The sequence below is a fragment of the Metarhizium brunneum genome, chromosome 2, assembly GCF_013426205.1.
Source record: "Metarhizium brunneum chromosome 2, complete sequence".
Taxonomy (NCBI): Eukaryota; Fungi; Ascomycota; class Sordariomycetes; order Hypocreales; family Clavicipitaceae; genus Metarhizium; species Metarhizium brunneum.
In genome coordinates, this window is record NC_089423.1 from 7,290,197 (window position 1) to 7,316,488 (window position 26,292).

Sequence of the window (26,292 nt, forward strand, 5' to 3'; positions counted from 1 at the left end):
TGGCTAGAGAGCCACAGGCCTACCAGCAGAAGACATGTCGCTGCAGTGTTCATTATGGCGTATCGAGGTGTGTGAAAAGGGGGCGTAGAATGTTGGAATGGAAATATCATCTGGAGGGAAACGTGTAAGACGGCTGCCATTCTTGAAAGTATAACGATGGCAAAAGGGCATGAAATGTGGCAAAGCTATTCCATGTAATCCTTCCATGTTGACTGCGGCAGTCTGCCGAGCCGTCCAAAGCAGTGTTGTACGATTTTAGCATCGCAGAGGGGCTCCATGTCGGAGCATTCGAACTCGCCGGCATGCCCGAGCCGTTTCCATGCGTTCCTGTGGAACAAGCGGCATATAGGCTCAGCCTAATGGGATCGCTTGGCCTGATTTATGGTGGCGCAATTGAGTCACGCCTGCTTATTGACGCCAAACGACTCAGCATACTGCATAACGCACCTAGATGTTGCCTTTGATGAATGCCGACGACCGACGGCAGAGGACAAGCGTTGGCCATAAAAGGTCCAATAAGAGAAAAGCAAATCACGTCGCTAAGCCACCCGGAAACTTATGTAACTCCATGTCTGCAGATTAGGCAAGGATGCGAACCGCTACGCCTGGTTGTATGCCCAGACATCTGAACCAGAAATGGTAAGTCAGGCCCCGTAGCAGTTTCCAGAGAACTTTGAGGCTTTACTTTGTCGATTGAATTGCCCTCACCCAGTGTTTTCCATACATAGATATTAACATTGAAGCCAAACGCCCTCATTTACCAGTTTTCCGACAGAGGTTACTGTGTTTCCATGTAAAACATGGTAGAATTAATCCTTAACCAACACGTACATGCTAGCGAACAAGGATTAGTGCCTTTAGTGTTCAAATGTTGAGCTAGCCAGTCGCAGACCTGGGAGCCCTCGGACCCCTCGGCGTGGCCCCCGTGGTCCGGTGCCGAAAGTCGGCTTTCATCGCCGGACCCATGGACGCACGATGGGCCGATAATTGAGAAACAGTGGCCTAGTCCCCTTGATTGACAGCCGCGCCGCACAATAAAATTCTAAACGAGGATCCATGGGTCCGCGATTGGCCCGGCGTGCATAATGCATAGTATCTCGTGAGCCGCATGAAGCAACACGTTGGTAATCCACCGCATGAACCCTGTATCATATGACGAGTTCAGTCAACGCGTTCAGACCTTGTACGGATGTTCCCTCGAGGAGGAATATGTATTCCATTTCGTTCGCTTCCCGACCTGACGAGTGCCAGACCAATCGCGGCCGACGATGGGATTGGGTCCTCAGAACCGCACCAAATGGCTTATAGTTTGCCTGTGTACCATCATACAGCCACACGAGATGGGGCATAACCGCGCCAAATACCCCAGATGAAATGAATCAGGATGACGTGACGAGAGAGAAGGCCCATTTTAAAATGAATGTGTACCCGTTTAGCCAGTAACAGGACAGACGCAACCGTTTCAACTTTCAATTTCCACATAAAAAGTCAAGGGGTGGCGACGGCACGTCACCTTGGCCGCCGGCATTGCGCTGTCGTACGAATGCCTGAGATTCGAAACGAATTTTCTACCGTAGTCTTACAATACAGGTGTAGCGAGGACAAGAAGAGCATTCGCTGATCAATCATGTCCGCGCTGTACTTTTCAGCAGCTTACATGGCCATTCCCCCATCCCTCGCCAAAATTCCCCCATGCTTCATCAGACTGGACAAGGCCACGACTCCTCCAACGAGTGGCAAAAGACTTCTTGCCAGGTTCAAATAGCCCCATTTCCGGATGAGACCGGAAACTTCGCCCGCGCTTAATGAAGCTGTTCCCTTCACCGCGCCCAGTAACGACGCATTCGTCGACGACATGAATACAAGGGTAAAGGGAATGATGGCAACAACGAGTCCCGCAGAAAGCAAACAGGCCTTGGCGCTCTCCTGCCCACGTAGTGCGTAGGCGGCGTAAGAGTAAGACAGAGCCGTGGCGACGGCACATTTGGGCATCAGGGCCATGCCATTGCTGAATAGGCCATGCCACACGAGCACTGAAGATTTGGCCACCTGTTGCGCGGTAGGAACACCAATGACACTGAGGGATGCGATTACGCCTGCGGTTGGGCTCAGTACATGGGCGCATGTTGAAGCGACTTGGCTCGAGTATGCTCACCTGACATCCATGAGGAGCCGACGACGCCCGCGGCAACAGCAACGAGGGGGGGAAGTTGATATGTTGCCATTTTTGCTTTTGGAATCTTTTTCAATAGGCAGATTTCGTTACACTCCGTCACTTGGTCGGGAGAGGGTGCTTTATAGTCATCAGGCCATGAGTGTGGTGGAGGCAGTGGACCTCTACCTCAGTGAGCCGCCACCATTTTGGTTGGTCCAGGTGAAACTATTGACAAGCCGCCATGGCTTCGGCCATAACTTGGGGCGACTTCCGTACACGGGGTCAATTGCATTTGGCCGACGCACTGCGCGGCTTCTAGCGGGGCTGAGGCTATATAGCATAGAGTAACCGACCAAGAGTGGACGTGGGCTGGTTACGTCAACTCGGCCAACGCCGGGCACCCTGTCCATTGCACGGGCCGATTGCCTTGGCGTTTGCGAATGCCGTTTATAGCAAGTGTCGGCATTGCACGGAGTAGCGAGGACCGAACCGGCCGTATATATGTCCCGGCTTTGCGGCCAGTCCCCGGTTTCTCGAAACCCTGGCCAAGCAAAAAATACAGCACTCCTGTCCGCCTGAAATATCGAGCCCTTTGTCTCTAGAATCTATTTCATCAGCTGCAAGAAACTGATAAAAGAGTGACAATGCCTCATCTTGGATCTAGTGTCCTGGCGCTCGGAACCGCATCGTCGATATTCGTATCTGGTGAGTTGAGAATCCTCCACCAACATGTCATAGTGTGTTGACGCGTTGGATTCTTGGCGCCAGGGTCCATCTTTGCCTTCTCCCTCGGCGGAGTGAGTACAGCGCGTTTGGCAGCAGAAGAAACCTCTTCCCCGGAACTTGCTAGCCGCTACTGGCTCAACGTCTACCAAAAGTGCCATTACGTCGGCACCCCGATGGTCCTGTTTTCCACTGCATGTTTTGCGTGGCTGCGCTACCAAACGCGCCGGAATGTGTTTCTTGCTGCGGCTGCTTCGTGTGCGAGTCTCATCCCCTACACCATTGTCATCTTGAGCGGCCCCGAGAAGATTCTTTTCGCAGCCCTAGATAAGAGAAAAGGAGAAATGAGCCCTGAAGTAGTCGAGGTTCGCAAGGCAATAGTCCAGTGGGGAAACGTCAACATGTTCAGGGCCGTGTTTCCTCTTGTTGGTGGTCTTGTGGCGTTGGCAGCTGAGATGCTGTGATGTAAACGATGGCTTGTAACAAGTTGAGCGCCCAAATGCAATTCGAAAGGCATCCGGGTCTACATCTACATATGTAGTTAAAATGTCTTGGAAGCGTCATCATTTAAGGGACAGGGTTGGGGTTATTTTAAAGAAGACCAATTTAGCACAACACAGCAGATGACCAACCGATGTCTCTGCACATAACGATGCAGCAAACATGCAATTAAGTGTGGACGGACAGAAGCAGTAGGTTATGGACTGGAGCACCGATATTAGCCCGAGTGTGGCACGGGAAGAGGGTGTTGTTCACGCTGCACCATCTTGGTACCTGACCAAGACACATGCCAAACATGATTCCAAGCTCGGTGCCCATATATTTGAAGCGACCTTTTACCCAGGTAGGCTGAGCAGCAGTGAGATAATCTTGTCATGACAGATGGGTTAGTGACCAGAGCAGAAAGTAGCCCACGACACCGTTTCGTCTGGTATGTTCCCCAGACCTCGCATCGCACCATGGTGCAAAATAGCATCAGGTGCGCACATGGCACAAGGCATTGAGTTCCAGAACCGCGCGATAGACAAGTCGTTGTACGTGTCTATGCGTCCAGGGAATAACTCTACATCGGAGCAACCCTCTGCGGGAGACGTGGTTCCCAGGCCACCATCCGCCAACAAGACTCAGGCGGCAGCATGACAATCTGTTCAACAAAAGGAGTCAGCAACGTGCCTTGATTTGTGTTGAGAGCAGCTCGAGAATAATATATACACAATTAGTAATTCGCTTTTGATACTAGTCAGCAGATTTTGGCCGTTCTCAGTGCTTAATTGCTCTTCGCCGATTGCTCGTAGGACTTGTATAGCACCGCCGACGTCTGGTGGCATGCCCATTGCGTTGGGCCAGCTCTCTTGGCTGTCATGTCCTCGAAAATGCCTACATGCTGGTAGCAATTGACGGATGCCAGTGTTGCGACATGCCCAATAGCCACAGCCTGTTGTAGGGCGGCATGTGCTGCGGCGAGCGCCTTGATGCCAATAGACTACGAGGGCCTTCTTGTCATGGCCGTCTTGCGTTGTTCCGGATCCGTTGGCTAATGATGCGCATGCCTTGAAAGCATACACGAGCGCCGAGCCTTGTCTTCCAGTGCGGCTTGCCTTGATCCTCCGAATCTGCATTGATTTTTAAAACGTAGATATTAATAATTTTATAATATTTAATAATTTTATTAAGTCTTTTTGTATAATTAATAAACGAAACTTTATTTGATATTAGCCGGTTAGCTCCTACTGACGCAAAACTTTGGCTTTGGCTAATTTAGCTAAAACTATATACTGATTATTGCGAAAGGAATCTGTCAGGTATCCATTATCCAACTGCGTCTTGAACCACATTAGCGTGTTATTCTCCTTCCACACGGGCCAGTTAAGTTGGCCCTTATTTCCCTTGTTTGGGTCTTGATTATATAAAAAGTTAAAATAGTATTGCCGGGTGCTGCTAGTTGCGTGGGTAGGTGGAATGCCATAAAAGATTTGGATAAGATCTGACGCGTGAAATGTGCCCAAAATTGGTAGTGGGTGCGCGTACGAGGATAAAAATGACCAGGCAGGCATGTTGGGGTTTGCCTTGGCCGTCGCCTCAAGGAAGCTGCGTCGTGATAGTGTAAAAGTCATATCGCCTATAATTGCGGCAATACGCTTGTACATGGGGTACAGCGAGTTGATAGGCCCCGTGCGGAAAGGACTACCCTCGTCATCTTTTGTATATGCCTCAACTAGCTCCGATAGCTGCTCCTTGGTTGCGTTTGGGAATACAAATTGAGAAAAGTAGTTTACCAAATCATCATTTGTCTTGACGCTTTGTTGGTAGAGCGCGAATATCGTCCCTTCGTCTTCCTGGTCGCCTGCAATAATTGGCACGGCATAGTATTGACCGGTTGCGGCGAGTTCGTCCGGGCTCAGTGGAAGCACTTTGCCATCCGGGCGCGGTGGAAATGAGATTTTGGTACCAGAAAAGGAAAAGATGCCTGAAAACGTTTGAGTCACTGCGTTGTAAAAGGTATCGTAGTCGAGTTCTCGGAGGCAAGAGAGCGTATTGTTGACGGCACCGGCACAACCAGCTTCCTTGAGCACCTGATTATATGTGGCTTGTCCCTTGAACCCATCCATTGGCTCGGCAGGAATAGTCGTCCCGGAGTTCATGATGCCGCCTCGAAAGAGCGGCTTGCCCTTGTAGCTTGAGTTACCACCATAGAGAGCCATTTGGTAAAACACTGATATTGAGCCGGCTGATTCTCCCCAAAGAGTGACTCTATCCGGGTTACCGCCGAACTGGTCAATGTTATCAGCTACCCATTCAAGGCCCATTCGTTGATCAAGAAGGCCGGCGTTTGCACTACCCTCATTTAGCATCTCGATACCGGGCATGAAACCAAAGCCACCGACTCGGTAATTAACGGCCACAAAAATAAAAGGCTGCTTGTTTGCCACGCCCTCGCGTACGAGCGATGCTCCATCGTATGTGTTGGTGCTGCCGAGTGCGAAGCCGCCCCCGTACATCCAGAATAGTACCGGTAGCTTGTCGCCTGGCTTGATATTGGCCGGGCGCTGGACCGAGACAGTTAGGCAGTCTTCCTGGCCCTTCACATCCTTGAAGAATGGCAAGTCCAGGATCTGGCTACCAATACTGCTGATTATGTTCTTGTCCGCAGGCGATAGAAGCAACTGGGGGCAGGCAGCGGCTATGCCTGTACCATCTACACTATCCAGATGGCGTGAAATCTTCTGTGGGGGCCGAAGGCGCAGCGGGCCGATTGGCGGATCAGCATATGGTATGCCGTTGTATGTTTCGACTCCAGAGTTTAATCTCCCAGTAATCTTGGTGCCTGATGTGAGTTGGACCTGGACCAGATTTTGGGCCGCAGTACCGGTGCTCGTCAAGGCAAGCCCGGCAAGTAGAAAAAACCAGTTTAAAGAAAGAAATACTCCCATATTGGCAAGGTACAGCCCAGAGTAGACCAAAATTATCTATAAAGTATTAGTTTAGAATTATATAGAGTGAATATATCTTGGAAGATTGCTATACTCGGCTCCAACGATTCTATTTTCGGATGCGTATCCGATATGCTTCCGAGACAACTGCGGTCCGTGCACTATTATTATCTAGCACGAGCGGTACCATGTCACGCCCCTCTTTATATGAAACTCGGGAGCTCGCACTCGGGTTAATAGTGCTTACCGCCAGTCTAGCTTTAGACGGACTCAGCTAAACTCGAGGTAAGCACTACCTTCGCCGAGTTCCAAATAAAATAGGACATGATACTGAGGCTGTCGCACCACACAACGGTGGACCTAGCTGTTACAGGTCAATAGGTCACGTAATAAAGGCCATGTAAGCTGCTGCGCCTCGTAATACGTGAAGCCAAGCGCCTTTTATAAAAAGGCACGGCGCATACAATCCTTTCTTTTGTAGTCTAATTAAGGCTTTGTAGTAATAATTACAGAGATTCGTATCATTTAATGCTATAGTGCCTAGCTCAGCGTGCAAGAGAGGCCAACAGGGACGGGACTAGGTGTTCTATGAGATGTCCCGAGCACCGAGTAACTTCAATGTTGCCTTAATGCCGTGGTAAGTGCCGTCACGTCGTTCCGATCCGGTGGCCACATGTGCAGTCGCCGTCTCCGACCTTCCCTATCGTCGAGGTGGTGGGGACCTCGCATGGCCTACCAGACGTAGAGTCGTTCATGTCCGGCAGCCACAAAGACTATGTTATAGCTCGCGACCTATATTGCGCTCGGACAAAATAAAAGTCCCTGAACCCAGGAACAAGACGAAGGCTAGAAGCAGACTATTCGCCGAAAAGCATGAGCCTACAAGCCCTTTATAAGTAGACAATACTGACCGCAAAAAGCTTACAAACCCCTTTTACAGAAACTACTATCAGTATTAATTGTACTATAAAACTACACTCTTGTTAGAAACGGATAACCTTTACCGGAGACTCCTAGTTTCTCTACATTTTACACAAAGATATTAAGTATACTAATACCAGAAGCTCTAATTAGACTAATAAATACGCTAAGATATTACGCCCTAATACCCTTACTAGCCGTAACTCTGCCTCGCAAGTCTTCAGCCCCCTTGCAGGATTGATAATAACATCGTTATTAACCGAGTATTACCAAATATTCCTGGTCCAGGATCTGGTTATTAGAAGTAGATCAGGCCTACTTTTAGTTCCCAGCCTGGCTATTATTTCATAATACTTTAGCATAAGACGTGGGCTTGTAACCGGCATAGTTACCTCTGGCGGCTTTGTGGGCGCACTGCTCTTTCCTATTATCTTTGAACGTCTCCAAGTTCAGGTATTATTTGGATAGGCGACGCGAGCAATCGGTATATAAATTTCTTTATTATAATTATATTTAAGTAGTTAATAAAAAATAAAAAAGAGGATACTTAACAACTTATATTAATTATAAGTAAATGGGTAGCTTTTTTGGTTATATACTTATAATAAATATTATACTTATAAGGCCTTAACAAGGTAATACTACTATAAAAGGGTAAGGCTAATTAAAGTTAGCTCTAGTACTTTATAAATTATCCTTCAATGTTTAAAAGCAGCATCTTATCCTCTAAAAATTAATACTATAACCTCTATAATTAGAGGCATATTTCTGGTGAACCTCCACTTTTGTTGTAAACACACAGCCGGGCAAGAGCCCTAGGCACAGACGTTCACTTCATGTATATATAGTGGGCACTCGTCTCCCTCCTCATCTTAGAAAACCAAGGACCCTTGACACCCTTTGGGAGTATTATTGAGTCGAGTCTTTTACTCCAAGCCTTCTATTGAACTCTTGTCACACGCTGGCTCCTTGGAATCCCTGTCAGGTCAGGCTCAAAGAATTCCAGCAACGAATCAGACCGAAGCGGTGTTTCTGTTAAAATGACAGCGCCAAATACCACAGAAGTACCTTCAGATGACGATTGCGAATCCCCAATTCCGCCAACTCGGTTGCCACCGCACAGGGCGACGTCCCGGTCGATGACTCGCATGGAATACCGGTGAGCGAGCACTACTGGCAGACAGTCTCCGACTTGGCGCCCGATATAACAGGGGCTGCGAAAACTATATTGTCGAATAAGAGGCTATATTTCAAAACAGTGGTTGCCGTCATTGCCTACTGGGAGACAGCTTCAGGGCTGGACCGTCTCCGAGCTCAGGCCGATAAGCTCGGCAGACTGTTCGAAGACGATTTCAAGTTCGAGGTACTGGTCTATAAGATTCCGGACAATGTCGAGGATTGGGAATTCATCTCAATCATTGGTGGTGAGTTGCGCAAAGTCTCAAAGGACCGAGACGGTTTGTTCATCCTGTACTATGGAGGGCATGTAACAATATCCGACACCACGACAAGACGGCTGTGGAAGAAAGAAAACCGCCCTAGATCACCACAGATTAATTGGTCGATGAATATGCAGGCAATATTCAACGCTAGTTCGATTTGCTCCAAATTCTTCATCTTCGACTCCTGTCATGCTGGAGGGATGATCGACCCAACACTGGCATGGGAAACGTCGTGCGAGCTGCTCGGAGCCTGCGCAGCGGACGTGCAAACTTCCGCCTTGCACGTTTCGTCATTCACGTCCGCCTTGCTCCAGGAGATGTCAAACAATACCTTCAATGTCTGGGAGCTGCACTCTGTCTTGTGCAGCTCTGACAAGCAAAGCGAGTATAATCTCGCCCGGTTTCCCCATTATCAAGACTTTGTGGGTCGATAGAGATAAACATGTGCATCTCGAACAGGTTGCTCCTCAAAGAAGTCAGGCTCATGAACTGCACCTTCAAACCCGGCTCCTCCCTGCAACTCGCCACGACTTGGGGCAGCTCTTGGACGACCAGCTGGATATGCGGAAACTTGCGCGCAATCGCAAACGCCGCATCACCATGAGAACCGCCGACATCGACGACAGTAGCGGCACCAAGGGCCGACCACGCATACCCGTTGATGACGTGATGGAAGGCATGTCATTCTCCCGTAGTTAAGAAACTCATGGCGCCCCCGAAGCGTCGTGCGCGTTCAGGATTCTTCTCCAACTCGATGTAGAAGGAGTCAGCCGTGTCGTTGGCTAGAGAGAAGCCCTGGTGTTTGTTAGCCACCTTGTACGTAAATAACCCGGCGAGGAGATTGTACGGTCTGGTTTGGCTCAGTGGCCAACGGCCATTTCACCAGTGCCTCGACAGTCTTTTCCGCTGACGGCCACATGTCGTCGACGTTAGCACCAAGCCATTCGGCCACGCGGGAGTCATCTGCAATCAACTTGGATACTGCAGAGTGCGTAATAACGCCGGGACGGGGCTCACTAAACACTCTGTGGGCGATGCCCAGGCGGAGGATTCTGGTGAGGGCGGCGCAATCGACACCAATCTTTGCCGCCAAGTCCCCAAACCTTATTTCGCCGTTGGCAGGAACCTCGTTGGCAAGGTCGAATTGCGAGATGAGCCTGAGAGGGACCAGCTGGTTATGCTGTGACCTTGATTAGCCTCGATGAAACATGCCGTGCCAAACCCACGCGGATAGACACAAACATGATGGTTGAATAGTAGGTCCTTGGGACCCTGTAGAAGATCATTGAGCTCTTTGCTTGCCTCTAGGACAGGAATGCGCGATTGCTCCAGCTCCGGCGGCAGACCGAGGTCCACGGGACTGTCGGCCGCGAAGGATGGGTGTGGTAACGCCTTTTCACAAAGATAGCTGTCAATACGCTGTGTGTGGACGGCTACAACATTTGCCAGTTCGGCCAGGCGACTTTGCGACGATGCCATCTTGTCTATTCGCGTTGGCTGGTTACGAGGCTACGACAATCATCATCGTACAAGGGAATGCAGGCGAAGCTAGAGAATATAAAGAGGGATGGATATAACCCATCGGTCGTATGACCTTGACACGTCATTCTGCATCTGGCCGCAAAGCGGTGTTCTTAAACATGAAAGCAAGGGCCAGCATAGTGGTGAATACTATTGCTGCCTATTGTAACCTCACAGACCTTTGGTGCTACAAGCGTCAATACATGTACACCAGACTCTAGCAACATGTCCGTGTCCATCCTTTCAATGTTCTGTCATTAATGATATCATTCCTTAGCCCCGTCGCCACTGGTACACGAACGCATCGTCCGTATCATGCCGACTTGGGATGTGATTGTCGTCGTCTTGGCCAAGTTAATAAACATTACTATCCGCATGATGGGTTACAAGTCATCAAATGTGATCAATATTACTTTCTGCCTGCTCCAGAGAGGGCAGCGCCCACATGCAGCACTGTAAGCCGTAGCAGCGAAACAAATCCCACGTACGTACGTCCTTGGTGCGCCAGGTGGGATTATGATCTTGTCTACGGAGTAGTTTACAGCAAAGGCCTTGTACAGATCCCGTTTTTTCTGGGCATGTAAGACAAATAGTCGCATTTTGAACCAGGCTCAACCTGACTTGCCGAATGCGAGACTGGCGGTTCATTGGCCTCTTACTTTGAAGGGTATCTTATATAAGAGCTGCTTATAAGGAATTTTTTACCTCTAAAAATATTTTTATAAAGCCTGCTCTTATAAGTACTTCAAACCTAACCCGAAGCCTTAAACCTTTCGTACCTACTAGAATATAGTGAGGTTACATGTCTTATCGACATGGGCTCAGCTCGGTTAGACAGTACAGTTCTCTTTGTGTCCCCCCTCCCCCCTTTTTTAGTTTCGCGATACCGATCTCGTCTTTGATAGGATGTGAGAGTACGAGAAATCCGCTAATACTCACTTGTTCCCGGTTCGAAGGAAAAGAGCACAAGCTGGAGCCGCCCTCGGCATGGTCGGAGAAAAGCCCCTAATATCCGATAGAGATTCGCGATGAGGGTAAGACAGGTTTTTTATCCGGTACGTAAACTATTTCTTAACTGTTTGTATTTTGAACCCCTTTCTCTAGAGGGGAAGCCGGGAATATTTAACATCAAGATCCTCTATTGCCCTCTCTTCTAAGTCTTAGCCTCAAGCTATTGCCTATTACTATAGAGAAACCTCTTCTTTACTAGGAGGGCCTCGACCCGGTGGTGTACGTGGGCGGGGTTCCCATAAAACTCTCTGGACTCCCCTTCTAGGACGATGTACAGAAAGCCAAAGTCCACGTCTGGTGCGGATTCATTTCCAGTGATGTGGTCCTAGGGTGTGGAAATTACTGTCGAACGACTCTAAACCTACCCGCCTAGCTCGCAAATGTACTTGATAGCAATAGTTGCCTGGTTTTTTGGAGCTTAGATTAGATTCAACTCAACCCTAAGACTAGGTACTTTACATTTATTATGAACTTTTGTAGTTATTATATACCGAGGCTCAGCTTGTACATGTCCGAGACTGTGTAGCCTGGCGGGTTACATTGTTGGCGCAAATAGTGCAACTACTGGGTCCAAACCATGCAATACGAAGTCACCTTTGCCACATATGCATATTGTTATAGGTAACACACTACATGTAAGTATCAGCTGACACCCTAGTCTGCGTGGTGCGATTGAATGAATAAATAAATGTCCGGCCCGCCCGCCAATTACGTCTGGTCCCAGTTGAAGTCTTGCATCTTCCTCACAATTACTCTCCCACCCAAAGTAGCAATCACCGCGCTCTCTCACAAGAACAACGAAAAGTATAGACTCCCGAGGGGCTGTGATTATGGGTGAGAGTAAGAAGCTATTCTTGAAGTCTCAATCACGTTTCGTGCAGTGCTAATAATGCCGTTGCTAAAGACTTTAAAGAGCCGGATATTGTGCTACCCTGCATCCTAACGGTAACCCTTCATGAGGCTCCTGGCCTGCCTGCACTATATGATAAACGTCGGTATGCACTCTTGAACTATGATAAATGCGAAGTGCCAGTGGAACCCTATCTGGTATTTGCAAACGATCCTATCTTGGTGCAAAAGGATTACAATGTCTGCAAATTCTACGTTGCTCGTCTTGCAGAGTTAACCATTTCCTTCTATGTCCCTGATCCAGAAGATGCGCCAGCGATGCTTTTGGGTGTAGCACGAGTAAAACCTTTTAGTATTTCAAGATCCGCCAACTCCCGCTGGCTGCCAGTGGGCCATGATTCTGCTGCCAGAGTTCGTGTCAGTTTCGAATATCAGCGCACTTTGCAAGAGCCGAAATTTCGGTTACTAGGGGGCGATATGATACGAAGCAGATCGAGATACGTTGGAGTATTCAAGTCGGAAGATATAGGGCAAAGATATGCTGATGGGTGGTTCTCAAATGAGCACATCTCTTCGCCTGACCTGATCTCGTTCTTACCATCTCAAATCAACCATCCGTTTATCGCCTCAGTTACACATTCTTATGAATCGGAATATGAATTACACCTTCTTTCGCCGTACGTTAGCGGCGGACATCTTTTTCATCACATTCAGAATCAGCGACGTTTTGATCCTGATACATCTCGACTATACATCGCTGAGATTTTGTGCGCGCTAGAATACATTCACGATTTTCATAGCATCTTTGGTTGGCTGAAGCCGCAGAATGTTCTTCTAGACCTTTCAGGCCATATTGTTCTGTGCGGCTTCGGTCTCTTCATCCTGGAGGCAAAGAATAGAGATTCCACGACACCTAGAGTAGCTGAGTACCCGGCACCAGAGCTACTCCTTGGCAGTGATGCAACTCGACTGGCAGATTATTGGACATTGGGAATCTTCCTTTACGAGATGCTAGTGGGAGAACCATTATTTTATGACGAAAATCCCACTAATATTACGGAAAAGATCCTCAAACAGCCTCTTGAATTTCCTGGCAATATATCCACAGCAGCCAAGGACCTTATAACTCGCCTTCTTGATCGCAGGCCGCAGGAACGCCTGGGTGCACATGGAGCGTCTGAAATTAAGAATCATTCTTTTTTTAAGACTATAAACTGGCAAAAGGTTCTCCAGCGGAACTATGAACCTGCTTTCAAGCCAGAATATACACCAGGTTCTAACCCCTTATGTGGCTCTTGTAACTTCTCACCAAACCACGTATCTGGATCGTTTGAGCAACATGGTGTGCCTGGAAGCTTTGAGCCACCAGAGCCACCATCAATATTCCAAGGACTGAACAGATGGGCCATGGCCCAAGGGGGGAGGGCCACCGAGAATTCGGAGACGACTATTCAAGCGGACAATGAATGGGACTTGATATGGCAAGATTCACAGCCGCAAAGCTTTCATTTCCATAATCGTGTCACAGGGGCAACAAGACCAGTTCCTTCTCGGGCTGTTGATCCTTGCGCTACCCAGGACGCCGCAACTTATACCAACATTGGCTTAGATACTACTCCTGGTTTAACGCACAAGTTAGACGCGCTTGAAGCTGCGTTGCGAGCCGGATACGACCATGCTGTCTCGGAGCTATTGACATACAACATGGACTTGAATGTCGAGATTTTTGGCCGGGACCGGAGGCGCCCACTCCATTGGGCGGTAAAGCATAAAAACCTCCATCTAGTTTGCCTATTCCTGGAGCATGGCGCAAACGCTGATTTTGGCGGCCCTGCCCTAATCCAAGCCGTGGAAATCGGGCATCTTGGCATTGCAGAAGCTCTTGTGTCAAAAACGAGCCGAGTGGCCTGTACCCAATCTTTAGGTCTCGCCGTCGACAAACAGGATATGAACATGGCAAGACTTCTCTTAGGCTACGGTGCTCACTGTGACTTTGAAAAAGACGATCGCCCACACCCTCAGCCAACGTGGGATCAAAGTTTTATGGGCTGTGATATTTCTCGACCACAGGAGTTTAAACCCCCTCTTATCCGGGCAATTCAGAAGCACGACATTGATATTGTTCGGTTATTACTCTTGCATGGGGCGGATCCTAATGTTGCCCTTCATGATACTTTTGACTGTGGTAGAGCTGTCCAACTGGCTATGAAGGCTGAACAGCTAGGAATAGTACAGTTGTTACTTGACAGCGGCGCAGATATTAGTTTGCCGGGTGATACTTGGGAAGGGTCAGGACATAAATGTCATATTTCGAAGAGGCCAGTCTATCAAAATGTGACGGCCAGATTGCGAGCAGCCATGGCGGCAAAAAAGTTGGGCAAGGCGGCAAATCTATATGTTTCGGGATAGATTTGGCAGGACTATACTTGCTATGGCTTATCAGTTGGCCGCAGTGCAAAGGGCGGATTCTATCTTTGTAATAGGGTGTACCGAGCAGTCCCCCACGATGAATTGAGGCTACCAACTCGTTGACAAAAACTCTGACCGCGTGCTCGGCAGATTGCGTGGGATAGTATCTGGGGTACCCTGGATGAAGTCGTGTCCAAGTACCGGCAATTGCTACTTAAGTACTAGCCCGATTTGGCTAGAGGAAAACTTGAACAAAGCAACCAAGTGACGAGTGTACCCACTCTGCATGTGGCTGAGCATCCGGGGGACTTGACATTCAATTGTTGACAACTCAGTGCATCACCCTACAGCGCCATGGCCACGAGTCTCGATGAATTGACATTGAATCTACCCACGTGAACCTACCGCAAGCTACTTAAGTAGGTGGGTCATGCTGCACGGACAGCCTCACTTTTAGACAAGAGGCGAAAATTCGGTTGTTTTTCCATGTCAAGTCAATTTACCTGAGGATGCGCTGTGCCCCGCTTTGGCGGACCAGTTGACCTGCTTGTCGCCTTTGTCTTCTCAGCTTTGGTGGAAATGAACCAGACGGTCTGGTGCCGTTGACCTTTTGCATTCCAATACTGTCCTTTTGCCTTCCCTTTTCCCAAATCAGGTCCATGTCCATGCAAGTGTCCATACGTGCGAGATCCCACCCAAATCTCTCCGAGGTCTGTCAGCACCAGACATGTTACGAAAGTGAGCTATTCCCGCTGACAATTCCCTGGATAGCACGCATATCGAATTTGATGCCATGTCGTCCATCACCCCTCCTCACGCGCCAACCGAGGCCGCCCTCGAGTCTCTCCGGGACGAGTTGAAAGGCAACATGTTGCCAAACGTCCATGGCTTCTTTGCCAAGTATTTCGAGGGAAAGTCGTGGTCCACGGTGACGCAGAACAAATTCCAAGAAACGACGTCGGCCAACATGGTTGGCAAGTTGTCTGCCCGTGTCCCTGACCTCGCTCACTTGGACGTGCTGGTGGAATGGCTTGCCGAATTCCAGACGCTGTTTTTCGGCATCGATCAAGCCAACTTGCGATTCCGCAGCCAGCAGCTTAGCAACACGAGTAGCACGCCCAAGACCGCCATCTACCTCGAGACATCTGATGTCCAGTCCGCCGCAGGCAGCACCCGAGTGTTTGGAGAATTCCATCTTGACAGCGCCCTCGTCACGGCTGATGACGACGACGACGACATTCTGCGCTTCTGCGAGCGAGCACGGCACGTGTTCAAGACCCAGTCGGCTCGATGCTTTGTCCACGGGTTCCTCGTCCGTGGTGCCATGCTGGAGCTCTGGGTTTTTGACCGATCGGGGGCCTACAGCAGCGGGAGGCTCGACCTGGCACAGGAACCGGATCTGCTGGTGCGCGCCCTGGCCGGCTACACCTTGATGACGGACGAGGAAGCGGGCTTCAACACCCTTGTAAAGCGCCTTACCCCTGAGTCGGACAGCTACGTCACATTTCATCAGAGCCACACGTTCCGCCTTCAGCCAGAGTTGATGGCAACAGCCGACTACATAGTCGGGCCCGGAACGACGTGCTATGCGGCCTCGACACGGACAGCCGGGGAACCAGACACCGTCATCAAGTTTTCTTGGCGAGAGGATCAAGAGCCCACCGAGGTCCGTCTGCTGAAGCGGGCACATGAGCGCAACGCCTGGGGTGTCATCCAGCTCTTAGATCATCAGGACCTGGTGAGCGTGGCCGACCTTCGCCAGGAGATGGACTTTCCTCGGCCGTTTGCCAACCGGATATTGTCCTGCGTCGCAACCACCCCTTTGGGCCGACCGATCCGACAGTTCGCATCGATCCCCGAGCTGTTGGAGGCCCTGCGCGACCTTGTCCGGGCTCTTCACTCTCTCTACGTCAAGGCGAGGATTCTCCATCGCGATGTCGCCATCAAGAATCTAATCATTGCCCCGCACCGCAGCGCCGACAGCCCCAAGGGTGTCTTGCTTGATTTCAACTTTGCCCTGGATCTCGACAATGTCCGTCCTGTGGAGCCCATGGTCGGATCAGATGGCTTCATGGCCATTGGTATTCTCTCCGGACAGCGACACACGTATCGGCACGACTTGGAGTCCCTGTTCTACGTGTTTCTCTGGATCGCCATTGCCAACGACGGTGTGCACGACGAGGCGAATGACATACTCGAGGATATGCCAAAGACGTCACGGCTGTGGAAATGGTGCAGCATGGACTTTGGTGCTGTTGGCCGGGACAAGGCGGCCGACATGAGCCCCGAGGGCTTTGAAGGAATTCTAGACGAGTTTTGCTCCGATTTTGCTCCTCTCCGGGGTTTGGCCAGTGAACTGCACGCGCTGCTCTTCCCCGTGCGCCAGGGCAAGATTTTCACGGGTACCAACACGGACCCGGCGGCTGTTGAGAGGCTCCATGATGGGATGGCGGATGCGTTCAACCGGAGTGCCCTGGCATTCCAGGGTTAACATTGGGAGTCTCGAGTCTCGACCACTTTCAGGGGCACCATTGGTTACCATTAGACTACTACTAGCCCGCTGTTGTCCAAATTCATGTTGTCGTTCCCTGTATCAAGGGTCCCACGCCACCGTGACTGGTATCAAATCCTTGGTTCCCCAGGCCTTCAAATGGTGATTGAAAGAGGCACGGGGCCTGGCAACGTGGAAAGCAGGCCAGAACGCCCACCGATGGAGCGGGGATAGCCAGAGACCCTGAGATTTGAGGCTCTGCTTGGGATGGAGTCCCGATTTGTAGTGGCGGCCACCCTCCTCATCAGCTATCAGATTTTTGACTCGATTCATCAACTTGTTGTGACAATTTATGACCTGTCTTGTGATGGCTGTGCCGTCACCAGAGACAGGGGCGACTTTCACGGCCAATCGCCGTCACTTGGGCTGACCACGATATGTACCGCTGTACGGAGTAGCTTGTACTTTGCACCCTTGATCCCACAGGTACCTCCTTGTTACTGAAATCAGCCTGTGAAGTCGTATTATTTTATAGAGATGGTGTAGCTTTCAGCAGCTTTAAAGCTAAAACCGGCAATGCTTCTTATTGGCTAGACATGCACAGGCATCTGGTTGAGGAAAGATAAGAATCGGTCATGCTCCAGTCTCCTTGTCAAACAAGACAAGCACGGTCAACCGCCCACTTACAGAGTATTGCAAGTTCTGCAACTCGCATCTTGTTCCTTTTTCCTTTATTCCCCAGCATTGCCATCACTCCGGCCGTTGCTCCGACATGATGGGAGTGGTCAAGAACACCTACCCCCCGGCGTCACTGTACAACCGGCTCCCTTTCATCCATGACATGGGCCACGTCGCCGAGACATACGCAGACCATCTCAACTACCTGAGAAACCTCATGGACACGCACGACATGCCGCCAAGTGTCTGTGTCAAGCTGATTCACATCCACTTCCATCTCAACAATGGCGAGATCTTGGCTGTGCGCGAGTTGAACGCGCCGCCGCACGGCAAGATCCCTTTCCTGCAGCCCACGACGCCCGACGTGGCAGGCAATGTCTACGGCTGCAACTACATTGTGGACGACGCGGGCGATCTTCAGGCGTTTGAGTACACGACCACCGAGGGAGGGCCGGACCTGGCGGCGTACCCGGCCTTTGTCGCCGTATTCTGCGCCGCCGTGGTGCAGCGCGGCATGCAGCACAAGTTCGGGCTCGCCATCAACTCGGGCGCGGCCGAGCGCGGCTCGTGGATGGAACTCGACTTTCCCGAAAAGCGCGCGACCTTTCTGCTGCCGGGCCACGTGGCCCTGCCGCAAAGTGACCGTCTGGTGTTGAGAAGGACCATCACCAAGTTCCCGAGACCCGACAACGACGGGCACGGCAACAGGGACTTGCCAACACACGGCCACATTGAGAACACTTGGGGTTCAAGTAAAGGAATCGGTCCTGATGACCAGGAGCCTGTCGATGGCGTCACAACCAAGAATGGGCTGCAATTGACAGGTGTTGCTCTAGAACCCGGCACTGCTTTCTACGTGGTGGCTTCGGCCATCTCGGCGGCTGTGTACGGAGCAGACTAGAAACGGGCTGAAGGACCAGTGTGCGTTGGATGGGTACTGAGGAGTGAATTCATCCAGTTTAGTCAATTTACATGACAATATGAGTTGCCGCCGGTTTCCAGCCATTGTGACAAGGGCTCAGGAGGGCTCTGAGCAAATAGCTCAATTCATCTAATAACAGTCTTTGGTATCAAAGATGCTTGGTTTCCCCCGAGGCTTCGTTTACCAAAGACGTCTTTAAATACAACAAGTCGGTGAGGGACTTTGCCCTAGATCCCGTCATGGTAGCCCTTGCGTAGCCGTGTGACAGCCACGAATCAGCCTCTTTTTCTTCTCAAGGACCAAGCATTCCATGTCAAAGCCAACGCGTAGATTGTAGAGATGAGCAACCGTTTGTGCCTTGCGCGCTGGCACAAATCCCATCCACGAAGCAGGGTAGGACGTGACCAACTCAACACCAGTTTCATCATTTCTGTAAAGCCTAACCTATTGCCGTCCTGGCACCAAGTAGCACATGCAACGCAGTTGCGTGTCTGCTGTCCCGCTAAACGCTTTGTTTTTCGGCATGTAATCTCCATGAGCAAAACTATTCATGGCCGAATCCAGACGGGCTTCATCATGTCCTCTAAATTGTACAAAGCTTTGCTTGGATATATTCCTGTTGGCCAACTCATACAAACTTGTCTTGTTCTTCTCTCACCATGGCCATGTGACCTGCTAAATTCTACATGGTCCGCCATTCTTTCGGGTTGTCTGTTCCGCTAAACGCTTCCACTGCGCAAAAACATGCAACGCACATCTCTGCCTCGACGAGTACATAAAAGCACTCCTTCCGGCGCCCATGACGCATTGGTTCTAGTCCGCGAAGACGACTTCGTATCGCCAGTCATTCTTATCCTCTGCCCGACCTTTAAGCATGGCCGTCAACGCACCGGCTAGCTCGACCGCTACAGGGCCAGCATCACCGCTTGGGCAATATTCGAACCTGTCGCTCGTGCTCTCCCTCACAATCGCAGAAATGGGAAGAACGCCGGCTAGATTCACGTTAGTGTCTCATGTCTCAACATACAAAAGTCCATCAACAGGCCCATGGTGGCCGAGGGGAAGCGAGTGACGGAATTTCCGCAACGTACCGGCAGTTCCCAACGCAAGAACCTCGTCAAACTGCCCGAGCTCCGAGTATTTGACTACCCTCCGCTCCACCGTGTAGCCCAATTCCTCGGCAATGACCAAAACGCTGTCGCTGGTTACGCTGTCGATGATTTGTGTGCTGTTTGGGACCACGAGCGTGGCCCGGGGGCGCTCCTGGTCATCACCCCCCTTCAAGACACCCACGAACCCGCTTGTGCTGAATTCTTCAATCTCGCCCTGTGTCTTGCTGTCCAGATGCAGCGTGATAGGGAAGCCCTTTTGCTTCGCCTCCTGGCTGTACTTGATGACGGGCGCATAGTTGCCGCCAATCTTGGCGTAGCCGGTGCCGCGCGTGGCCGCCCGGTCGAAATTGTCGAGAACGAGGCACGGCACCGGCCGCACGCCGTGGTATGTCGTCGCCGGCTGCGCGTATATGGCCAACGTACACGTCGGGGACGGCTCCAATGCCAACTGGGGCGCGGAAGCAAAGATTACAGGTCGGAGATAGAGGACGGCCGCAGAGTCGCCGGGGCCGACGAATTCCGCGTTGCCACGGACAGCCAGGGAGATGCTGCTGAGGAAGACGTCTTCGGGGACTGCGGGCAGGCAGACGGCTGCGCTTGACTGCACCAGACGCCGGTGGTGAAAGGTTGGGCGGAAGATGGTGATGGTGTCGTCTGGGCTGCGGCTGGCTTTGAGGCCTTCGTAGGCTTGCATGCCGTAGTTGAGCGCGGGGGACAGGCCGTGCACGCGCAGATAGGGGTCCTTGACAAAGGTTGGCGCCGTCCAGGTATTCCTTTCGGAAGACCAGGTGGTTTCTACATGGCCGTTGACGATATCGGCAACCGTCAGGCCCAGGCGGGCCCAGTCGATGTTGGGGAGTGGTGCAGGCGGTGGCATGGTGTATGTCAAGATGGCAAGTTGTGGCGTGTGTGTGATGTCGGTTGATTTGGGACAATTTTGACCATATCTTGATCTATATATCCCAACGAAACTGTCCAATGGCAGGGAGATGGATGCCACGCAGATGAGCAATCTTTATCCGTACCGGGCTTGACCTCATACTTCCGCTGAGTGAGAATCTCTTATGCCGTATTGTTTTACATGACTTCAATTTTCGTAATCCGGGAGTAGCCAGCAGGTCTGATTTAGCCTCGAGATGTGCATGCCTTCCGGGCTGACGGACACGTTCGGAAGGTTTCTGCAACATCAGGGCAACGCGTACACCCAGCAGAGGCTCACATCATCAGCATACGCTGGTGGTGTATGGAGTGCAGAGTACGGAGCAAGGTCAGCTCACCTTGCAGGGACCTAATGCAATGTAAGTACTACATCTACTCCGTAAGGCGTGTCTGTAAGCGCGAGAAGCGGTTGTACTCCGTAGATTTGCGGCAGGATCCGACAAGGGGTCCCTAGTATTACTTCATAAGCGCCCAATCAAGTCCAGCATAACACCAGGGACGGCTGACATTCCCTGTACACGCAGCTAATCCCTGCCATTAACAACGCCCGCAAGATCCTGCGCTTTTCGTAATGTGCAAAGAGGAGAGATGTGTGTCATTCCACCAGTTGACATCTGCAGGGCGTCGAACTCGATTTTTAAAATATTGCATGTGGCTCTGAAGGAGTATCATGGCCAAAGACATAAGATCGAGACACACGGCCACTCTTATAAGCTGAAAATTGGGGATGTTCCGCCAAGGATGCATCATTTTGCCCCATGGCTAAATGGTGGAACCTGATTACCATCGCGACAAGTAGGCATTGCCACACAGGTAGCATGTCCTGGTGTTTGGGCTAGATCAAAGTTTCTAGCTGCCATTTTTCTAGGTAGTAACCATGTATTTCCGCAGCCTGGGTGTCATATATCTCTTGTCCCATTGATGGCACATGTGCCCCATGCGATTTATCGCAGCATCACAACAAGCTGCATGCACAAGGTTTAATCGGACATACTGTATGATTGGCAATACTGCATCATCTCACAATGCCAAGCCATTGCGTGTAGTACCCAACACCATGAAGGACAACTTAGATTAACGTGTTGCGTATATACACTGGATGACTGAGAAGATCAATGTATTGCATTTGCATTGTATTTTGGTACTAATCTAACCTTTGATTTCTAATCCTGTACATATTTCTGCCTTGTATACCCAATAATTGCATGTTATGAAATAGATTCCCGGCTCCTATCAACTCCAGTTGACCTTTGTTAGTGTTCCGACCCTGTGTCGCCTGTCAAGTTCCCTCATGGAATGCTTCTCCCCTGTGCTGCCTTTGCGTCTTTCCCTTGGAGATGTCTACTTCAGCGACCCCCAAGCCCCTTTAAAGCAAAACCCCGGGTGAAAGATTGTCATGGCAATCGCAGCCAGCATAATCATCGGACCCTCAAAAATCATAAACAGAACCTCGTCATTTGCCAATTTTCCAGCAAAGCCTTCCTGCAACTCCGCCAAGCGGTACACACATCGAATAAAAATTGCTATCGTTGCGATTCCGGTCGCTGTGCTTGTTAGTTACCGCCTCACACGGCTTGATAATAGCTTCGACTTACCCCACGGAAACGCCTTGAACATGGTTGACGTTTTCAGCTTCATGGCCTTTTGCTCGTAACCCCCATTTGTACCTCTTAGTCTCCACCAAAAGTCTACTGAAAGGATGATGAATGTCAAAAGACTGGCCACCTGGAACGATAAACCGGCAATCATGACATTGACGCCCGTCTGTTTAAGGCTGGCGTCGCCGTCGCTGGCAGCAAACGCACCACCCGTCGCTTGTAGGACCAGACTGATGACATCACACGTGACAAAGATGATGGTATAGGTGCGAGGCGCAAAGCGAGCCAGGTATGCTCCGTGGGCGACAATGAGCCGCGAAAGGGAGAGGTAAATGGCTGCCGATAGGAAGGCGGGACCAATTGTTAGGCAGATGAGGTACCTGTTCCTACATTAGCACAAGTCCTTGGGTCGCAACGAGCAACGTCGCATACATGAGAAAAGGGTCCATCTTGAAAGGGTCATTGTGCATCTGTACACGCCCTACATATCCTACGACCTCGAGCACTAGGCCAAGGGCCATGGAGATGGAGAAGCCCCATGTTCGGTATATGATTCCAAGAACAGACTGGGCAAAAAGTACAGCGGCAAAGATGATCAAGTAGGCGAGGTTGCCGCTCTCGGAGGGCTGGTACTGGACTTGTGCATAGGAAAGCGAGCAAGTGTCGATGCTACATTGGGAGTAGGGAATAATGGTGCCGTTGAGGCTAGGGACCATGAGCGTGCCCGAGGAGTCGGTATGCGCAGACATGGCAAATCGTAGCGTAGAATGGAAGAATAATTGAATGGAGCCGTCAAAGGTGGAATAGGAGAAAGTCGTGCCGTTTTTCTGCTCAAAACAAGAACATGTTGGGAAAAGGCGTATCGGTTGGAGACGATGAGCCAGGGCGTAGGTAAGAGAACTTAAACGTGACGGTAAGCCTGCTAGGCAAGAGGGAGAGACGTGTGCAAACGTAACTGTATACGTAAATCCTGTCGTAAGCAGCGTAAGCAGCAGGGGATGGGTCTACGCAAAGGACGACGAGGGCAGCGTGATCAAGCCCTAAAGGTGACGGCACACGAGTGGGTATGGCAGCCCGATGTGGAAAATTTTGATCTTGGTATCCCGAGCAAGATGAGGCGCCCGCTTTTTCAACCAGCATTGGACAGCATTGGAACGTTTTGGTTGCGGCTGAACAATGAAACCGCCAATACGCGTCCTGGACAAGTGCGAAGCGGCACACGATGGGCCTCGGCGGCTGGCGGCTTGTCTCAGCCATGCCTGGGCTGTCAGCCAAGCCCACCGAGTGGGGTTCAGTCTGCGGCTCGTGCCGTGCATGTGCTCCACTCTTTCTTCCTTCATTTAGCTCTACCCCATATTGACGTGACGTACTCCACGGGAGTCACCCGAGTAATCACGTCTTGCTAGACGAAGCCTGTCACGGGTATAGAGTAAAGCGTCTTTTAGAATGGAGTGTGTGTGTAAGCACAAGCCTGGTGTATTCATTCTCACCTTTACTCGACCTGGTTCTGTCGCGTTTCTCTCCTTTGTATTGACTCCATATACGCCCCGTATCCACTTTAACTGTGGAGTACTCCGTAGTAAAGTGCGGAAATGCAAAAAGATGTAATCCACGGTTTCACCACAACGCTCGATCCTTCTTCTTACCACGGTTTGAGATGATGGCCATCGGATCCAGGTGCTCAGTGTAGCAAATTCGGTCATGTGAGCAATATTGCTTTTGTTGCCATGGGTGAGATCCTGGCCTATTTTCGAGACTAGCTTCCAGGCAGGGTAATGCGTACAGTCAACTACCCTATAATACTTTTCGGCAACATACATTGGCCTCGAGCAAGAAGAGCCAAGAAATAAAAGCGCTTTATTTACACGTCATCTAATATGGCATCTATTTGGAATTACTACAGACAAGATACATGGAATCGATTTGACATGGACAGAGTAATTAGCTGAAAATAAAACTGCCCAATTTGGTACGGCATCGATGCATTTATGACCAGCCGACGTCCGGCTCCATCACCCAGGAGCGCCAACTGCCACGTTGGCTACTTGGCCTCACAAGTCGCGAGACTTGAAGCGAAGGAATGGCCCACTGTTGCTTCGTCATCAGCGTCTGACACTCATCACCTTGCATGAAACTTGATACGTGGCCTGCATTCGGGTTGGACTTACTTTTTTGACCCAGTTATATGATCTGCCAGCGGGAACTCTCCCGAGAACCCCCAGCCTTTGAGGGAGTCATTCTCGCTCGTCAGAGTAAAGTCGAGCGTATACATTGCGTAGGCAACTGTCAGGCTGAGCTCGATCATGGCCATCCCCTTGCCCACACAGCTTCGGGTGCCAACAGAGAAGGGGCAAAAGGCTGCGCGGGCATCGTCTACGCTCGGTCCCGTAGTGCCGCTTTCGCTACGCAGCCATCGCTCAGGGCGGTACTCGAAAGGGTCCGGGAAGTACTTTGCATTGTGATGGATGGCGTAAATTGGCACGCCGGCCTCCGTACCTGCAGGCAGCGCCCGGCCATCCACGGTGGCGTCGCCGGTTAGAATCTCCCGAGACAACGACGACCCTGCCGGCGGAGACATGCGCAGGGCTTCCTCGATGCACGCCCGGAGATAGGTGAGCTTGCTCAACGCCGGTCCGGTGCGAATCTCGTCGGGCGAGGCAAACGCCCGGCGCACGTCCTTCTGCAGGCGGCGGTAGGCACGAGGCGTGCTCGCCAGGTAGAAAAAGGTGGCTGCCAGAGCGGTAGACGTCGTGTCGGCGCCGGCAACGCACAACGTGGTGCTCTCCGCCAAGATCTCCTTCATGGAGAGCGCATCGCCAGTGACGGGGTCGCTTGCCGACTTGAGAGCCGAGACGACGGTGCGCGTCTGCAAGCTGCACTCGGTGCCCAAGACACGGCGCACGAGACCGCTCACAAAGTGTAGGAACTGGTTGCGTGCTGCGATGGCCTTGGGGAACAGAAACCGGTCGATTCGACCAATCTTGATGAGGATGGGGCTTTGCAACAAGACACTCATGCGCACGTTGGATTCTTCAATGGCCCGTGGGATGATGCGATTTTGAGGCGATGCGAGCAAGTCGTAGCCTATGCCGAAGACGACGTCGCCCATGATGTCAAATGTAAGCCAATTGAACCAGTCCGACATATTCATCGACTGTGTCCAGCCCTTCTGCCCTTCTTTCTCGGTACTTTGTGGCTGGGCTTGGATCGGAAAGTCGGCATCCGTGATCAATGCGAAGCACTTTTTGATATGCGCCAGCAGCGTGGGTTCGTGAGAGCGCAGAGCGGCATCCGATAAGCCCTGCGAGACGATGCGGCGTCGACGAGCATGCTCTTGCCTGTTGACCATGGTCAACGTGTTGGCCGCACCATGGCGGAGAACGCGGTAGTTTGGGCTCTTTTGGAAATTCGTGTTCCCAGAGTATATATCTTTGAGCGCACCCGTCGTGTTGAGATTCAGTCTGTTTGGGGCGTATCGAACGCAAGGACCTGTCATGATGGTCAGTACAATACGCCGTTGCTTTTTCTATGCGTCGAGGCGCACCGTAGCGTTCATGTTGCCTCCACATGTCGACGTGAATATCGCCCTTCCAGGCATGGTAGGCAGCGTACAGGTCCGTGACTCTGGCCAGGAACGGTCCAGGATACTTTGAAAGAGGGTGGAAGTACAAGCGTCGAATGCATAACACTGTTATCTAGGCAGCGTTAGCAGTGCTAGCACTTCTTTGTGCTTGTTCAATTTGTCAAGGGGCTCCTACTGAGGTGATGACCACCACAAGCAGTACAGATGCCAACAGGAAAAAGATTTGCATGTTCATCATCATCATGCTGAGGATCTCTGCACCCCTTTGCGCGGTGCGCGTTAGGAACAGTATACGGTTCTGAGTATCAAGCTTGACAGGCTACCAGGCCACGGCAAGTCTGAGTGAATCTAAGACTTAGATGTATCCAACACCCCAAACGTAAACCTTCTGGACATGATTCTGGGGCCAGTCTATGTCTATAAGCCACAAAAGTATTGGCCCTACTCTACTATCAGAGAAAAAACATCAAGACTGTCCAGGCCACGAAGCAGAAAACTTCTCTTTAG

At 50.9% G+C, this 26,292-nt stretch overlaps 11 protein-coding genes across 11 annotated transcripts; 5 read left to right on the forward strand and 6 right to left on the reverse strand.

Moving 5' to 3' along the window:
* Window positions 1-1,653: 1,653 nt before the first annotated feature.
* hypC (Monooxygenase hypC) lies at window positions 1,654-2,225 on the reverse strand (the record flags this gene model as incomplete). Its single annotated transcript, XM_014683999.1, has 2 exons — window positions 1,654-2,096; window positions 2,156-2,225. The coding sequence occupies 2 exons, from the start codon at window positions 2,223-2,225 to the stop codon at window positions 1,654-1,656; spliced, it is 513 nt and encodes a 170-aa protein (XP_014539485.1).
* A 574-nt stretch (window positions 2,226-2,799) lies between these two features.
* G6M90_00g051780 (uncharacterized protein) lies at window positions 2,800-3,342 on the forward strand (the record flags this gene model as incomplete). The annotated part of the gene is made up of 2 exons (XM_014684000.2): window positions 2,800-2,860; window positions 2,924-3,342. The coding sequence occupies 2 exons, from the start codon at window positions 2,800-2,802 to the stop codon at window positions 3,340-3,342; spliced, it is 480 nt and encodes a 159-aa protein (XP_014539486.2).
* Window positions 3,343-4,605: 1,263 nt separating this feature from the next.
* On the reverse strand, window positions 4,606-6,309 carry G6M90_00g051790 (uncharacterized protein; the record flags this gene model as incomplete). Its single annotated transcript, XM_014684001.1, has 1 exon — window positions 4,606-6,309. The coding sequence occupies one exon, from the start codon at window positions 6,307-6,309 to the stop codon at window positions 4,606-4,608; it is 1,704 nt and encodes a 567-aa protein (XP_014539487.1).
* Window positions 6,310-8,270: 1,961 nt separating this feature from the next.
* G6M90_00g051800 (uncharacterized protein) lies at window positions 8,271-9,106 on the forward strand (the record flags this gene model as incomplete). The annotated part of the gene is made up of 2 exons (XM_066130520.1): window positions 8,271-8,294; window positions 8,354-9,106. The coding sequence occupies 2 exons, from the start codon at window positions 8,271-8,273 to the stop codon at window positions 9,104-9,106; spliced, it is 777 nt and encodes a 258-aa protein (XP_065986185.1).
* Window positions 9,107-9,353: 247 nt separating this feature from the next.
* GRA3_1 (Grayanic acid biosynthesis cluster O-methyltransferase) lies at window positions 9,354-10,151 on the reverse strand (the record flags this gene model as incomplete). The annotated part of the gene is made up of 3 exons (XM_014684002.1): window positions 9,354-9,467; window positions 9,520-9,852; window positions 9,915-10,151. The coding sequence occupies 3 exons, from the start codon at window positions 10,149-10,151 to the stop codon at window positions 9,354-9,356; spliced, it is 684 nt and encodes a 227-aa protein (XP_014539488.1).
* A 1,883-nt stretch (window positions 10,152-12,034) lies between these two features.
* Window positions 12,035-14,462, forward strand: gad8_1 (Serine/threonine-protein kinase gad8; the record flags this gene model as incomplete). Its single annotated transcript, XM_014684003.1, has 2 exons — window positions 12,035-12,044; window positions 12,109-14,462. 2 exons carry the CDS (start codon window positions 12,035-12,037, stop codon window positions 14,460-14,462), a joined length of 2,364 nt encoding a protein of 787 aa, XP_014539489.1.
* A 793-nt stretch (window positions 14,463-15,255) lies between these two features.
* G6M90_00g051830 (uncharacterized protein) lies at window positions 15,256-16,953 on the forward strand (the record flags this gene model as incomplete). The annotated part of the gene is made up of 1 exon (XM_014684004.1): window positions 15,256-16,953. One exon carries the CDS (start codon window positions 15,256-15,258, stop codon window positions 16,951-16,953), a length of 1,698 nt encoding a protein of 565 aa, XP_014539490.1.
* A 775-nt stretch (window positions 16,954-17,728) lies between these two features.
* Window positions 17,729-18,532, forward strand: G6M90_00g051840 (uncharacterized protein; the record flags this gene model as incomplete). The annotated part of the gene is made up of 1 exon (XM_014684005.2): window positions 17,729-18,532. One exon carries the CDS (start codon window positions 17,729-17,731, stop codon window positions 18,530-18,532), a length of 804 nt encoding a protein of 267 aa, XP_014539491.2.
* An 834-nt stretch (window positions 18,533-19,366) lies between these two features.
* Window positions 19,367-20,542, reverse strand: atnJ_0 (Aminotransferase atnJ; the record flags this gene model as incomplete). The annotated part of the gene is made up of 2 exons (XM_014684006.1): window positions 19,367-19,545; window positions 19,645-20,542. 2 exons carry the CDS (start codon window positions 20,540-20,542, stop codon window positions 19,367-19,369), a joined length of 1,077 nt encoding a protein of 358 aa, XP_014539492.1.
* Window positions 20,543-21,945: 1,403 nt separating this feature from the next.
* himE_3 (Efflux pump himE) lies at window positions 21,946-22,951 on the reverse strand (the record flags this gene model as incomplete). Its single annotated transcript, XM_014684007.1, has 3 exons — window positions 21,946-22,148; window positions 22,200-22,582; window positions 22,635-22,951. The coding sequence occupies 3 exons, from the start codon at window positions 22,949-22,951 to the stop codon at window positions 21,946-21,948; spliced, it is 903 nt and encodes a 300-aa protein (XP_014539493.1).
* A 1,415-nt stretch (window positions 22,952-24,366) lies between these two features.
* Window positions 24,367-26,029, reverse strand: atnE (Cytochrome P450 monooxygenase atnE; the record flags this gene model as incomplete). The annotated part of the gene is made up of 3 exons (XM_014684008.2): window positions 24,367-25,691; window positions 25,747-25,897; window positions 25,961-26,029. The coding sequence occupies 3 exons, from the start codon at window positions 26,027-26,029 to the stop codon at window positions 24,367-24,369; spliced, it is 1,545 nt and encodes a 514-aa protein (XP_014539494.2).
* Window positions 26,030-26,292: the final 263 nt, after the last annotated feature.